The 15,853-nt window shown below is 42.1% G+C and overlaps 2 protein-coding genes across 3 annotated transcripts; one reads left to right on the forward strand and one right to left on the reverse strand.

The window, feature by feature from the left end:
* Positions 1 to 2,220: 2,220 nt before the first annotated feature.
* Positions 2,221 to 4,964, forward strand: LOC100273175 (uncharacterized). The gene is made up of 4 exons (NM_001147620.1): positions 2,221 to 2,494; positions 3,517 to 3,774; positions 4,025 to 4,228; positions 4,553 to 4,964. The coding sequence occupies exons 1-4, from the start codon at positions 2,234 to 2,236 to the stop codon at positions 4,718 to 4,720; spliced, it is 891 nt and encodes a 296-aa protein (NP_001141092.1). The 5' UTR covers positions 2,221 to 2,233; the 3' UTR covers positions 4,721 to 4,964.
* Positions 4,965 to 5,573: 609 nt separating this feature from the next.
* On the reverse strand, positions 5,574 to 15,324 carry LOC103638749 (uncharacterized). 2 transcript variants are annotated; one of them, XM_020543928.2, is made up of 10 exons: positions 11,544 to 15,320; positions 10,281 to 11,426; positions 9,545 to 9,746; positions 9,299 to 9,446; positions 8,754 to 8,838; positions 7,428 to 7,515; positions 7,065 to 7,335; positions 6,951 to 6,993; positions 6,749 to 6,852; positions 5,585 to 6,333 (listed from the first exon to the last, which is right to left on the reverse strand). In XM_020543928.2, exons 1-10 carry the CDS (start codon positions 14,965 to 14,967, stop codon positions 5,920 to 5,922), a joined length of 5,925 nt encoding a protein of 1,974 aa, XP_020399517.1. In that variant the 5' UTR covers positions 14,968 to 15,320; the 3' UTR covers positions 5,585 to 5,919. The 2 variants fall into 2 exon arrangements, with proteins under 2 accessions (XP_020399516.1, XP_020399517.1); XM_020543927.2 differs by having other exon boundaries at positions 5,574 to 6,333; positions 10,281 to 15,324.
* Between the last annotated feature and the right edge of the window lie 529 nt (positions 15,325 to 15,853).

The following is a 15,853-nucleotide window of genomic DNA, read 5'->3' on the forward strand; positions in this document are numbered from 1 at the left end:
ACCGGTTTAGCAAAACTAAAATATGTACAATACATTTGAGAGTATGATAAATACGTATGTACAAAAAATAAAATTAAAAAATGTCTTTAATATGGGTATTTGAGTATAGAGGACATGATTTAAAGGACGTTGTTGGAGAGAAATGAGATATAGAGGATGAAATCTTTTAGAGGAGACTATAAAGGACAGATATAGAGGATGAATATAGAGGACATTGTTGGAGACAGCCTTAGGCCTTAGGTGCTGTTTGGTTTGGCTTCGAGAATGGTAACGGCAATGGAATGAATTGTGGGTGGCATATGCTTCCGTGCAATGATTACCTCCATTTGTTTGATTGCCGGAACAATTTACCGATCACGAAACAATTTACCGGAACCAAACATAATCTTACTGCCGACATCGCTTACTCCCTGCCTGAAGACATCCCAGGAAGCAGCCGCTCGTATATTTTACCTGCTATTCTGTGGCGGACGATATGGGATTGTAGGAATAGATACATCCATGATGGTGCAACTTCCACAGCCCCCGGAATAATTTCTAAGGTTGTACATGATCTGAAAATTTGGCGCCACCGTTTGTCAGAGGGCTCCCCCCCCTATATAAAAAAACAAAGAATTTGATCCATCAAAGAAGGCTAATATCTAATTCGTATTCGAGTCCAGGTATTCTGTATCCGATCCGTATCTGATTTATATATATGTCTGTATATTTAAAGTTGGATATTTAAGATATCAATATCCATTCAAATCTTGCGACACAACTCAATATACGGTCCAAATCCAAGAGAAAATATAAAAACAAATATAGTACAACAATATTTGTTTGAATGCGATCCGATTAAACCTCTGCCTGTATCAGAGATAAATCGAATCCCGTTGGAGGTGTACAAGAGAAGAGGCTACAAACGTTGGTTCACGTTGGATAGTTAAAAGATGACAATGATCAATAGCATGATCGATAGTTAATAGGACGTGATGTGACAGGAGATATAAACTCTTCGTATGGAAACACTGTCTTCAGTGGAGTGTGAAAAATAGGTAACACGGAACTGTAGATGATGATATTATTTAACACTATTTATAGAGAGAAGTTTAAAATATGAGATCGGATAAGAGATATGATAGCTTTAGGTGATCCATAAGCTAAATACGCTCTCTTTGTGGTTCAGATTTTAAATGCTAACAGCGCAGTTGTTTTGAAACGGAGGAGGTATATATATTTATACTATTTTCATGTTACGTGATTATACGTTTAAGAAAAAAAACCATTGCTGGTCAGATATCAATAGTCAAGTTCAATGGAGACAATATAGAATTATAGAAACATACTGTTTTCCTAATCACGTACCTGTATAGGTAAAGTCATTTGTAGAAAACTTCTAATACCTAGAATCCTAGCTTGGGGAAACTATTTCTTATTTCCGTTCTGAAAAGCATATTATAAACAACAGATTCTGTGAAGTTCTGATATATAGTTTGATAGCCAAGGTCGTCGCATTTTTTTCATTCTGAAATTTCTTCTTTCACTGCTAAAAGCTTCACATGATTCAGTGTGTTCTTTTCCTCTCCAAATTATGAACTTTTTGGACCTAAATTTGTATAGCCCCGTTTAGACGTAGATATTGGAACACAAAATTGAAAATTAGAATCAGTTTTTTTAATTCTATTATTTGGTTGCACATAGAATTGAGATTCGAAATCAGAGACCAATTCTCTGGATTTGGACTAGAAACTCTCTCTCGATACAAAGCATCACCCCTTAAAATTGAGTGGAATTAGACCATTCTAAATTTCAATTCAGTGACATCTAAACAATAGAATTGAAATTACATTTTATTTCAATACTATGACTGATTCGGTATAGAACTCAATTCAATTTTATGTCCTTCAATATTGACATCTAAACGGAGAGGTACTGTTATGGGCTTATGGCTAGTTTAAAAACTTAAATCCTCTTATAGATTCTCAGGGTTTGAGTAAAAAATGAGCTAATTTTTTACTTAATCTAAGAATCCTTCCCAAGAATCCTGAAAAAAATTTAAATTTTCAAACAAGTCCTTACAATATATATATATATATATATATATATATATATATATATATATATATATATATATATGGAAAATGTCCTTAATCGTCGAATCTTTTTGTAACCCGCACTACCCAAGCAAAGAATGAGTGGAAAACCCGCGTGACCGGTAACCGCCCGAACGCCACACAACACAAATCACAAAATGCGGTCGCTCCACCTCTCCCCGGCGCCACCAAGGCCGCCCCTCCCGACGCTGAGGCGGCGGCCGGCGCCGAAGCCCCACTTCTCCGCTCCCAGTCGTGGGGCTGCTGTCGGTGGTACCTCATTCTATTCCGCCGGCCGAATCTCTTTGCCGCGCCACCTCGCCGCCGCGGCTCCAGAGGCTGGGGCGGCGGCATCCGGTCCTCCTGACCCCAGCCCTCTCTCCGCGGAGGCCGAGGCCGAACGCGCCAAGCTGGCTCAGGTAAGGACAGCCATAGAGTGTTAGTCAAGCGTCCTGGAGTCTGGAGATTGAGATTCTTGCAACCACGTGCTCGTTGTTTCTGCCAATTGGGCGACGAGGTTCTCCAGTATTTTGACTATTTGAGTGAGCTAGTAGAGCACATCAGCGAATGCGCAAGGAAAGAAAATGTAAGCAATGCCGTGGTAGTTTCTTATTCTGCTACTCCTTTGGAGGAAGACAGAAGCAACCAAATGCCTTCTGTGGTCTGGTGTGATTGAATGAAGTGGCACACCTTAGCTGCTTAGCATTCGATCAGTATTAACCATATTTGTCATCCTTGATACATTGCCTTAGTCCATTTATCAGAAGAGGTGTGATATCGTTTAGTTTTACCATATTCAGAAACCACATTTATTAGTTCTACCAAAATCTCATGTAAACTGTGATATCTTTTGTTCATGATTTCTGAAGTTGTGTTACTGACTTACTGTAACATTTGCCAATATCCATGTGTTAGCTAGAGGTGCTACCTTGTGTTACTTGACTCTTATCCTATAGTAACTTGGTTAAATTGTCAAGCTTCAAGAGAGTTGTTTCCTAAATAAACTTCGACATGGTGACCTTCAACTTCAAGAGAGTTGTGTTTCCTAGATAAACTTCAACACGGTTACCTTTCTAAATTTTTAGGCACCCCAGCTATTTTTCTCCATCACCTAGGTACTGGGATCTACCAACAGTCCAACACTCGTGTTAGCTAGGAGGTACCGTCTTCTGTCACTCGACTGTTAGCATAGAGCGACTTGGTTAAATTGTCAAACTTTAACAGAGTAGTTTCCTAAGTAAACTTTAACATGGTGGTCTTTCTAGATTGTCATGCACGTAAGCTATTTTCCTCCATCATATAGTTACTGGGGACTTCCAGAACTCCTGCTCCCAGCATGCATGCTACGATTCCAACACTCGTGTCCCCCCCAACGTACATTTACTAAGCACGCTATGATTCTCAAGTATATAGCCAATCAGTGATTACCTTTCTTTTGCAGGTTAGCAAAAAGCTAGAGAAAACAGCACGGCATTTCAAGAATGTGGGCACCCTGGGGTTCTGGTCCCAGTTGGTGTGTACGGTCGTTTCGGCCGGGATCCTGTCGTTCTCTGCGGTCGCTACAGGGAATGTAACAGCTCCCTTCACATTCAGTGCGACTGCGGTTGGCATCGTCGTGGCCTTCATCTGCGTCTTCCGGTCATTTGGTTACATCCGCCTTTCTGAAAGGCTTAAGAGAACAGCAAACGATCCTTCTAAGGTACTTCTATCGCTTAGAATAGTTGTAGGGCTGCAGCATCATTTTCTTTTTTTTTCTCTATGGAACAAAATGGTTCTGTTGTGTAGCCTATGGTATTAGCACCATCTTCCACCTGTTTACAGCCGCTTCGTGTGAAAACTTCTACACAATTCTGTTATCTTACTTCTGTGTGGTGCTCTTGCTAAAATGCTCTGGACACGCTTCCGAGACAAAAAAAAAAAAGAACTAAAATCGTTTTCTCCTCTTTCAGGCTCCTCCACGTGCCGATGTGGTCAATAATCTGAGAAACAGTATCGTGCTTAACGTTGTTGGAATGGCTGCTGCAGTTCTGGGCCTGCAGGCAACTGTAGGTGCTTTGGTAGGCAAGGCACTGACTACCTCATTAGTGCCCTACTACCAGGGGATACCACCTGGACAGAGTCCCGTTCTTGCTTTAGATATCTTCCTTGTTCAGGTATGCCGCTGTTTTTGCCATGTGTGTTTAATTTACTGTAAAGAATAGCTTGTGTGGGTGTTTCGTGCCCTTTTTTTCGAATGGGGAAGTTTGTTCTGTGTAGTCAGGCATAGATTATCTTCACATGAACATTATAACATGGGTTTAGATGCCTAGTTCTCATCAGAAATAAGGCTCTAGGCCTCCATTAGTTTTTAAAATTCGATTTATGTTAATCCAATTGGTATTGCTATGTTTGTTTGGCATTTGTTGCAGTCCCGATACTTTATTACTGATACAAGAACGCTCATCGTTTTCTTGCCATTTTATTCCTATCATCTACAGGCTTCAGCCAACACGATCCTTTCGCATTTCCTTGGGCTATCCAGCTCACTGGAGCTACTACGGTCTGTAACATTGTCTCAGACAGAAGCTGCCCCAGTGCCAAAACCGCCATTGCGGTCTGTAACATTGTCTCAAACAGAAGCTGCCCCAGTGCCAAAAACGGCATGAGCGAGCCCGCAAATCCTCCTGACCTGAAGAGTATATCACCAGTTTTGTTGTTGTTCTCATATTGTAGTCCAATGCGGATCTATTGTATCCATGGATCTCCGCTCGTTTTGAACTACATGAGCTTAAAACAATCTAAGCGTCTGTTTGGTTGGACTGGGAAAAAAGTTATTGTGGTCGCGTGTTCTGAAAAAAACTGTTGTATGTTGTAAGCTATTAAAAGACTAAAAATTATTTGGTAGAAACCACTAAAAGCTCGTTTGGTAGAGCTACACTCCATGATTCTTTAGCTTCTAGAGTTGATTCTCTAGTATAGGTGAATTTATTTGACGAAAATTGTTTAACAAATAAGTTGTGAAGTGATTCTTAAGAATTAGAGAGTGATGAGCAGGTTAGAAGTGGTGAGAAACAAGTTTTTTTTTGTTCCCACTTTCTAGTACAAAATAAAGATTAAATTCACTAACCTAGAAAGCAAGTCAATAGATGCAGAAAGCAAGTCAATAGATGCTTTCTGCGAGAAATTCAGCTTTTAAAAAAACTACTTTCTAGGTCTAGCTTTTTTGGTTTTTAACTTTTAGGGGACAAAAACCAAAACTTAAAGCTAAACCAAACACACCCTAAATCCCTACAAAGTTAACTTTTGAATGACGGCTTCCAAAAGCTGCCTCACAGAACCACCTTTCAGGTTGGAAACCTAAAAGTTTCTTTGCTTTTGAATGACGGCTTCCAAAAACTCACGTTATGTTGTTTTTTTTACCACAGGGAGCAAGTTTCTTTGCTTGCATCATAAAAATATATCTTACGGAAGGAATTAACGAATTTATAACCAAAAGATGTGCGGTGCAAATGTGCAATATACACAAAATGAAAGCTTCATTTCCTGTATGCAAACCTTCATTCATTTCATATTGTAAAGCACTGTTTGTTACATTCAACTCTGGGTAATGTTGAAAAAACACGGGTTAACAGCCAGTAACCCTCATGGCCTCTACCACTGCCATATGGTCCTAATATATTTCCTAATAAAAGATGTACAAGATGAACAAAATCAAACCTTCAACCAAGCAAAAACCGATTGCCCCCGTCAGAACCAGTCTTCGAGAAATAGAAACTCCAGTCAGCGCCTATATGCCACGTCAAACATAGCGTAAAATACCACCCTGACCCAGGAACACTGCAGCTGTATCCAACCAAAGAACTCATCAAACTCTTGCCGTTCTCATGATCCGAAGTGGCTTGATTATCGCGTCATTATTGTCAGCCTGCACCTCGAGATTCCCTAAGTCCAGTTCCATCAGCTGTATGTCATCCGAAGTGTCTGCATCTTCAGGGACTTCAATACCGGCACCAAGTTCAATGAAGTCAGCAAACTCCTCACCAGAGACTTGCTCTGGTTTCTGTCTCTCATCTTCCTCCAAATAAACTATTCTTGCTCCACTGCCATGGCCAACGTTTGTCTCAAAATACCGACCCCAACTGTTGTTTTGGACGGTGTCTACTTTGCTTCTCTTGGATTTGCTTTTCTTCTTCGGGTGATGAAGCTTGCATCTTGATCCTTGTGGGCACTCTCCTGTTGCCTCAAAGACGAGGCATACATAGCTGTGCTTTTTACGACACTGCTCGTAACAGAGATTGTTTCAAGTCCATGAAAAGATTAGTGATATCCATTCAGAACCGTAAAGGTTCATCTAAGGTCCCAGAAATTTAAAAGATAATACGACCATTGTTTTAAAGCAGAGACAGCATGCTTTTTCAGATGAAGAATCAACACTATCCAAAAATATAAGGAACTAGAAGGTGTGGATATGTTGACACTACGTGTCCCATAGAACATTTCGTGTTGGAACAAATATACAAATAAAGGACTCCAACCTAAATATATTAATTCTGATATAAAATATTGTTCGCTAAAAACCCAATGGAAGCAAGCTTCATGCCATCTCCATAAGAATTCATGTGCCTACCTACTCTTCGATGCAAGGTGCAGAAAAAAAGTAAACATCTATATAATTCTAGTGATATCATAAATACCTCATCACCATCAGCACAATATCCCTTTAAAAAATCTTCACAGACAGGAGCATTCGAGTTCACTTTCACATGCCTATAGGGACAGGCTGTGTTGGTACATAGCCCTAATAGTGATGCCAAAACATACATGTAACTATGTAAGCAGGCAGTAAATTACAAAGGATAGTAAGTGACGGTAGCAATGACACTACAAATGAGTCACCTTGCAGAAAGTAAGAACAATCTGGCATTCTTTCTGGCAGGACCTGCAGGACAGGTACTCATGATGGGAGAAAACAAAGCCATGATCACCAGTAGAATAAGGAAGAAATCTTACCTTGTGAGTTAGTTTGCAGCTAGTACTAGAACACAAGCCTTTAAGAAATTTAGTACAAATAACCACTTTAGCTCGGTCATGAATGTAGGGACACTTGCCACCAGATTTTTTACACTCGCCGAAGCGGGTGAAGAATTGACAATATTGCCTCTTCTTTGCCAATCGTGTTCTAACAGTGTGCAAACTCCATCGAACTTTCTCACTTGCTAGCATGCGGATTACTTTCTTCGGATTTCTGACCAGTTGGTTACCTTTGTTAACACGCACATATCTGCTTACAGAAAGACAATAAGAGAGAGAGATGTCATGATTCTGTCTGTTATTCTTAACACAAGCTACAATGCAACATGGTGCAAAACATACTCATTGCAAGTTGATGACACCCTTGAATCTGAAGATGCTCTGCTTCTGTTTGTTAATTGATTGGCAGCAACTGATGCAGAGTACCGATCTGAAAAACGAAATGGGAATCATGAACCACAAGTCAAAACTACACAAATCTAGTGAGAAATGGAAACATCAGATATGATCATGCTTATCATGGTGTCGCCTAGTCGCCGCCTAGGCACTTGGGCAGGTCTGCCGTGTCGCCTAAGCGTCCGCCCAGGCGACACCGTGACTTCGCCGCGTTGCCCCAGCCCATCTAACCCATATCTTATCCCTAATTCCCCTTCCATCAAACAGCGCCTCCAGTCATCCACTCCCCATCCAGCCGCGGAGCCGCCAGAGGCCAGCCCCTCCCCTCTGTCCAACAACTTCAACATGGAGGATAGTGCAGCTAGTAGCCTAGTATACCAGACGATGTTGTCTATAATATGATCCATTCAAGGATGACTATGGCCAACCACCGCCTACTCAACATGATGGTTCTCCAAGTGATCAGAATAGGGTGGCCTAAATGATATAAACTTAGATATCAATTAGGAGATGGTCTACCACTCTATACCTCATCATGTTTAATTAATTCATTAATTGAGTTTATTTGTTTGATTATGTCATTTTGAACTTTTAATTTGTTTGGTTGATATGATCAATGTGGACTTGTCATCTATATTTGTTTGCTATGAAGTATGAACTGTACTCTTAATCTCTAAATTGCTACTGATTACTAACTACTGATCATCGCCTAATTGGCGCCTAGGCGTCCAGGCACCCAGCTGGTGCCTGGCCTCGCCATGGTGACATGATAACTATGGATACGATAATTAGGAGACTAGGTACTGATAGCTCTAAGAAAGGTAGTTCAAACCAAAGTGTTCCAACATGGAAATGTACATGATCATGAAAAATTACTAATTATTCAATTATGAATCTTAAACTGGTATACAAACAGTACATGTCTCACATGTTAGAGTTAGACTTGGCACAAATTGAATTTCAATCTGGTGCATCAGTAACTCATTAAATTTTAAAGTAAAGAAGCATGAAACTAACAAACGAACAATTTGAACCTTGTTCCTACACGACCTGATCAAATCGATCAGGCACTTGCCATCTATCTTCATTGTTCAACTCTTTGATGAAAAGAACAGATGAAAAAACCAAAAAAAAAAAGCTCTGCCCTTCCATCTCTTGGATAAATTGAAATTCATATGAAAAATGGAACAACTGCAATGCATGGAATTACACAGTTACATATCTCATGCATATGATATTTCACTTTATGACCGTCGAAAGATAATGCATTACCATTCCTTCCCTTGCTACGGAGAGACTGCCGTTTTCTCTTTTCTCTTTTCTTTCTTTCAACTTCAGCAACTGCCTGTGTAGCTTCCTGCAATCAAGATTTCAGATTTGCTCATGTTTGATCAAGGAAAACTAGCACAAGGTAGCAGTTTTGTAAAGTAAACAAAATAATGTTCTTGGTGTTGAAAAACATAGCAACTAATACTATGCAAGTTACTAATTCTGAAATAACAGTAACAAATGAAACTAGGAAACAAGATAGTCTAGTATATGTTCTCATGACCCTACTAACAGTTTTAATAAATGTTAACTCTCAAAACAAGGATTCATTAAGAATAATATTTATATTTGAGATCAACCAACAAACTTCAGTTTAGAAGCTTCAAGAGCTAAAAGAAAATTCCAGTTATATTTAAATCTATCCTCACATGTTTCCATTGAATTCAGCACCTGAATATAATGCAGTGGTGATTAGAACAATAAACTAAATTAACATGGATTACTCAATATGAGTGATCGGAAAGATTATGCATCTTTGAATTCAATACCTCATTAACCTTTCGAGAATGTTTCTCGAGGGACCTTGACCATTTCAAACTTGACCCGCCTATACTTAACACTCCAGATTTCCGAAGAGAGAATCCATCAGTAGAGACAGTGTAAATAGTACTTCTCTTCCTTGTTTGCAATAATTTTCTGATAAATGATAGAGGATCATGACTTGCTATTAACAAGTTGAATGGAATAAAACAATACAGAATATGGGAAGTTAAGGCAATTCTCGTATTGGTTACCTCATTATTCCTATAGAGCTTGTATTCAACAACGAAGAATAACTGCCTCTAAAGTTCTGGCAGAATATTTTTCTTTTCCATGGAAGTATACGAGGTAAGACCTTCATATGACTAGCTCCCACATAAGATTTCTTTCGAGGATTTTGTCCATTAAGTGTCCATACATGAGAGAAACTTCTGACAGTATTTGTTGTCTGAAGAGCTGCATTTAGAAATTTTACACAAATAATATTTCAAAATAAATTAGCATTGCTTTATTATCCAAGTACATGCCCTCAGAAAGCAAAGGTCAAGAGGGAAATGAAAGAAAAGGCTGGCAGTAACGTAGTTTAGAACAAAGATGCTGTCTACACAAAGGTTGAAGACAAGTGATGACCAAATCTTGTAGGAAAAAACAATGTGAAATCATCAAGGTAACTATAGGGAAAAAAACAGGAGAAAGGTGTTCATGTCTCGAGCTGCAGAAGGTGAAAGAGTAGGATACCAAAAGGAAAGGTCATCTATAAGGCTATAACCAGGTGTGCATAGTTTGGCAATAATATCATTCATATTTAATTATTGTTCTCAATTTTTCAATTTAGCTAATGTAAAACTACTGGATTCATAGATGTGAAATACATTATATGTAATTTCCAAACAAGTTATAGCATACTTGAGAACGCTGAAATGTTAATTAAATAACAATTTAGTTAAAGGTACAAGGAACAGCCAAACATGTATTTTATATAGCATTTACCTTTGTGCAGCCTGTCCTTTGCCACAGTGATATTGTTGTTGGAAGATGAAGACATTAGAACTTTACTCTCACCTGACTTTATATTTTCAGCCTGAAATGTATCTTTTGAACTCGGGGCATCAGAAGTAGAGGGACCCAAAATAATCTGATTTTTCCTTTTCTTGAAATAGAGATCAGATGTTGCGGAAGGCTGCAGCAACGTCACTTTATCCAAGGAAATGTTACTCGACTCACCAAGATGCCGCCCCTGTGCAACTAGTTGATTTAACTTTGGCCTAACATAAATTGCTTTACCAGCATCAAGGGCTTCAGACTTGTGCAAACTAATAATGCTTAGATTGTCAGCACCTGAGTTAACCTGCCCACTGGAATCTTCCTTTTCAGTTTCAAGGACCTGTTGCTGCAAATTTTGAGACAATGGCTCCAAAACATTCACAGCACAACTGATGGATTTGGTATGAAGTGGCAAAGGTGGGGTCTTGGGTCTTTCAACTGAAATATGAGAATGTGCTGCGTCTTTTGAATCGACATTCCTGACAAAGTTCATGCTTCTCCTCATAACAGGCTTACTCAACTTATTTTGAGAATCTAGACTAGAAGAAGAATGAAGATGATTTCCATTGGCTGGATTTCTAATTAGGGCATTACCCTTGCGGATATAAGAGTTTTGACTTTTGCTGTTCTTTTTTAATGGCAGTTTAGGGGGTAATCCTGAAGTCTGTGAAACATGCAATGACGAATTAGAAGATGATGCATTGTCACGACGCCATGTCCTGTTCCTTGCATTCTGGTTTAAGCGAGGGGGCTCTAGCAATGAACCAGGCAAAGCTACCTGTTTAGTAGGTACCTTCAATACTGTGGAGCTTGCAATATTAATTCGAGGAGGAGATTTTACTACAGAGTTGACTACTGAATCTGACAACGCCTTCTTGCTATCCTCCTTTGGTGCTGATACCTTTTCTGAAGAACAGATAGGAAGTAGAGAAGATTTGCATGATTGGTGTTCCTTGTTAGCTTCTGGTACAATGGCTTCAATCCAGGAGGATACCGAATCAGGTGTTGTACTTGACATGCCCACAGGATCCTCAGTACTTCCATGGTAAGTGTGATCAGAATCAACAGATATCTGAGAAGCTAAGTCTCGACCTGGTACATCAGCAGATTGTGAAGATAAGAGAATGGGTCTACTAAGATTATCTATAGGTTTACCCACTGTGCAATAACTATATTTATCTAAAACATTTACAGAATTAATAGAAGAACCTGGGCGAACGATCTCATCATCAACATCCTTATTTCTCTCTTCTGTTGCCAAAAGGACTGCTTGAGGAATACTGATACCACATAGTTTGAGGTTGTGATCCTGGCCAGACAAAACATCAATACTGCCCCGCTGGTCAATATCCAGCATAATATCATGATCCTGACAGATAACAGGGACACCTTCATCCACAATCTGCTCTAAACCTATCCTCCCATTACTAACAGCAGAAGCATTATCCAAGCAGCTGACAGTAAGTGGTAAAGTCAACCAATTCTGACTGCCTGCATTCATTAAGTCATTGCCAGATTCACCTTTTCTTTTGACAACATTACCAAATTCTGTCGTTGTCACATCAAATCCTAAGTTTACATCCAATAGGTTATGGTTTTCCTCAGGCTGTCCCTCACTCTCTGCACTACTGAAATAGATATTATTACCAAGTGTCAAAGCTGTCGGAACAGAATGCTCACTGTTACCAGATACAGATGGTGAATCATGGGAATGCAAGGAGAATGGATTGTAGTCAGCAGGCGGGTGGGATCTATGAAGATGTGTCAGTTCGGTTACTTGAGATGAAGTGCTCCTCCCTAGACCATTATTCAGAGCACCAGAGGAATCCTTCATAGGATCATCACCGAATGATGGCAGAATTGTGCTCTCAGTATTTCTGGATGACTGCAGATCATGGGTATCTGTATCCACTACTTCCAGGGGAAGATTTGGCTTATGTAAAGCAGCTTTCGCATCATGAAAATCAACTTGCATGCTTCTATCCTCGGTTCGACCTGGTACAGCAAACTCTGAAGTGTACAGGATGTTATCTGAAGTCCCAACATTTGTCAAATTTAAATCCATGGGACTATCGCATGCTACATTCAGAGCAAACTTACTACTAACAACTCCTGTATTAGGAGCTTCGGCACATTCTATTATTTGAAAAGCACTTGGATCCATGGGCATTTGGCTCTCCTTCTGGATATTCTCACCAATACTAATTTCTAATGTACTCAAAGCTTTCACATGGTGTGCTTCATTTGGTTCAATTGGTATTCTCCACTCTTTCTCCTGGGTAATCTCATTAACACTTATTTCTGTGGTATTAAGGGTTCCCCAAGATCCAAAAGGTGCCACATCCGTCTCTCTTGGATTGTTCAGCAGATTGCCTTCTTCCTTACGTGCAACATGAGAAACAGCAGCTTCTGCTATCTTGGAATTTTCCTCAGGTTGGCCTACAGAAGCAGCACACACTTCACTTGCACCGATCAGAATCATACCCTCCTTTTCATGGTTATCCTTGCTATGAGTCATGTTAACTTCATCTGTACTAGGACTTATAATGGGATCATTTAGAAGGAAAAGGCCTTCTTCCCTCCTGTCATTCTTACTTCCACAAACTTCTGTTGCACAATCCTTAGCTCCATTCTCGTAAACAGCACCATTTCCACTCAGGACCTCAGAAACGCCGTTGCCTTCCATGTTCTCCACTTCACAATCATGTGGTTCCACTGCATCAAGAATCCTTGGGAAATTGCTTCTAACATTCACAAGACCTGAAACAGCCAGAATTTCACCATCTTCATGTTGAGAATTATTGTTCTCACAATGAAGGGTAGCATTTTTAAAACTTGAATTGATGACAACCCTATCATCTTCTTTTCCAGGATGTTCAACACCACTTGTATTAAATGTTTTAGTAGATTCAATGGCTGAAGATGCATTGCAATCAATGGAACTCACAAAGCTCTTATAATCTTTTCCAGGATGCTTTCTCCGGCCGGCACTTGCTGTACCAAGAGTATCCGTAGATGCAATGGTTGAAGCAGCATTGCTCTTCCTCAGATTTACCAAATCACTATTTTGTTCCTTCTGGACCTCCACACTGTTAACAACTCCAGCTGTATCACTAGTACTGACCAAATTGTGTGCAGAAATAGCATCCTTCTCAAAAGATGATGTTGTGATCTCACCTTCTTCTTTCTCAGAAGCATTTGCATTAGCTTCTTCTTTTTCAGAGGCATTTACATTAGCATCAATGATGTCCTTTTCTGGGACGGTTGAACTACTAGTTTGTTTATCTTTGGCACCAATCTTCCTAACAATCTTCTTGATGACAATCTTTTTCACTTTTTTCACACCAGGCCCAGGAAAGGCTGCCAATCTCACACCTGCACTCGTGAAACCTGGTATATTATTGCCAACCTTGTTAGGCTTCTTACTAACCTTATTAACAGCTCTTTCTCTTTCCTTGTCTTCTGGTGAAGGCTTCACAAGAACCGACGACAGCACCTTCTCAGTTTTCTTTGCTGCGTTCTTCTTCATTCCTGCACTATCATCACTACCCTTACAATCAGAACTCTTTGCCTTGCAATCCGAAGAAATTACGCTTGCCAATTCCTTTGAAGCAGACCCAGAGTTTTTGGTCTTGCTCGGCGAAATGTGCACCTCCTTTGGCACCTTGCTTGGAGAAGGCGACGTATGCACTGATGGATTCTCCTCAATCCGATGCCACACAGACAATCTCATAGGAACCACCTTCTGTGGGGCTCGCCTAGGCGAGCCAGGCAGCATAGTCGACATGGACATCGGCATCTTACTGTTTCCTTTACTGTCGCTGTGTGTCACAAAGCCCCCATGGCCGTAACAAGAATAACTAGTTGCCCTATCTACAAAACTATCATCTGGAGGGGGAGAATAGCTAGGGTGCGGCTGTTGCCTCTTGCGGAGGGGTGGTGGGCCAGAGCTGGATGTGCTCTCCAGGTCAACTGAGTCATGCATGGCGCTGCGGTACCTCTTCCGTGTACCGGGTGGCGACAGCGACACCTGGTGCTGCTGGGCAGTGTAGCGGCGCTCCTCCTCAGCCTCCTCCCACGAGAGTTGTGGCTGCTGGTGAAGGTGCTGCGGCTGCTGGTGGTGGTGATGGTAGTGAGACTGCTGCTGGTAGTGATTGTAGTGCGGCTGCTGCTGCTGGTGATGGTGGGGGTGGTGGCTAGGGATGTGGCGGATCTCATCGGCGGCGCGAAAGTCATCGCCGCTGTGGCGATGCTGGCGGTATGACTGATGAGGAGGAGGGGAGTTGTGGTACGGCGGTGGGGAGTAGGTTTCCGGCGGGGGGCGGAGCGGTAGGGCGGCATAGTGGGTGACGTCTTGGCGATGGTGCGGCAGGGGAGGTGGCGGCGGGGGCAGCGGCTGGGGCGGCGGGGGCTGCTGGTGCACGCGCGGGAGGGGGTGGTGGTGGTGGTGGTCAGGAGTGGAGTACTGGATCGGGCGGGAGTCATACTCGTAGTCATACCTGAAGCGCGCAGGGGCAGCGCCGCCGCCGGCTAAGTGGTGGTGGCCGGAGTGCTGATCAAGGTAGTGGTGGCCCGGGTGCGCGGCGCGGCGGTGGTGCGGGTGGTCGAAGTGCGGGTGCGGGTGCGGGTCCATGGCAATTGCCGCCCGACGAAGCGCCTCGCGGATCGGCTCGAACTGGGTGAATTGCGATTGCAATTCGGCGGGCTCTAGGGTTACAGGGGGGGGGGGGGGACGGCGCGGGGCAAATCGTGTGTTGCGTAGGGAGTGGGCGGCGCGCGGCAGCTGCTGCTTTGCTTAGCCTTGCGCAGCCGGCAACGAGCAGCGTGCGACCGTGCGTGATCGGGTCTGCCGGCTGCGGCCTGCGAGAAGGGTGGGGGTTGGAGCTCGGGTGGGAGGGGGTGGGGGATCTGTGGCGGCCTGGATTTTGCCGATTCGGCTGCGAATTCTCTCGCGGCAATGACGCGCCGGCTTTTGTTGCGGAGGGGAATCTCAGGGTCTGTGGCGGCCTGGATTTTATACACTTTCGACTCCGAATTCTCTCGCGGCAATGACGTGTCGTTGCGGCCTGATCGGAAAAGCAGAAAGCACGATGCGATCTGACGCTTGGGTTAGGCCAGGATGTGCAGCAGGCGCCGCCCGGGACGGCCACGACTCGTGGCCCACGAGTGGGGGCGGGCGTGTGGGCCTGTGAATTGTGGAGGACAACGTGGCCCGGGTAGGCCAACTCTTTTTCGTGGACCATACCAACCGGCCTTTATCGATCGGTTCATCAGAACTTTAGAGCTGCATAGATCAACATTATCGATACTTTCAATTATTTCAACCACCAAAGAGTTGGATCTACACAGACTAGTCAGTTGCCCGTGTATTACGACGTCTTACAACAATACTCATGTAAACTATTCACCAAAAAAATCAATATTTTCTATTGATTGTCTTCGCTCTCCGTATAATATTTTTTTGATTTAGCTAACTGATGTTATTATTTACTCCATCAAATATGTCTTGTTACAACACG

This window comes from Zea mays, chromosome 9 (genome assembly GCF_902167145.1).
Source record: "Zea mays cultivar B73 chromosome 9, Zm-B73-REFERENCE-NAM-5.0, whole genome shotgun sequence".
Lineage (NCBI taxonomy): Eukaryota > Viridiplantae > Streptophyta > Magnoliopsida > Poales > Poaceae > Zea > Zea mays.

Bases quoted from the DNA above. Each gene is read 5' to 3' on its own strand.
- LOC100273175 (NM_001147620.1), top strand. From the start codon at position 2,234: ATGCGGTCGCTCCACCTCTCCCCGGCGCCACCAAGGCCGCCCCTCCCG. The intron at 3,775-4,024 runs GTACTTCTATCG...CTCCTCTTTCAG, and splicing joins CAGCAAACGATCCTTCTAAG to GCTCCTCCACGTGCCGATGT. The intron at 4,229-4,552 runs GTATGCCGCTGT...TATCATCTACAG, and splicing joins TAGATATCTTCCTTGTTCAG to GCTTCAGCCAACACGATCCT.
- LOC103638749 (XM_020543927.2), bottom strand. From the start codon at position 14,967: ATGGACCCGCACCCGCACCCGCACTTCGACCACCCGCACCACCGCCGC. The intron at 9,747-10,280 runs GTAAATGCTATA...TTCTAAATGCAG, and splicing joins AAAGGACAGGCTGCACAAAG to CTCTTCAGACAACAAATACT. The intron at 8,839-9,298 runs GTATTGAATTCA...TCTTGATTGCAG, and splicing joins ATTCTCGAAAGGTTAATGAG to GAAGCTACACAGGCAGTTGC.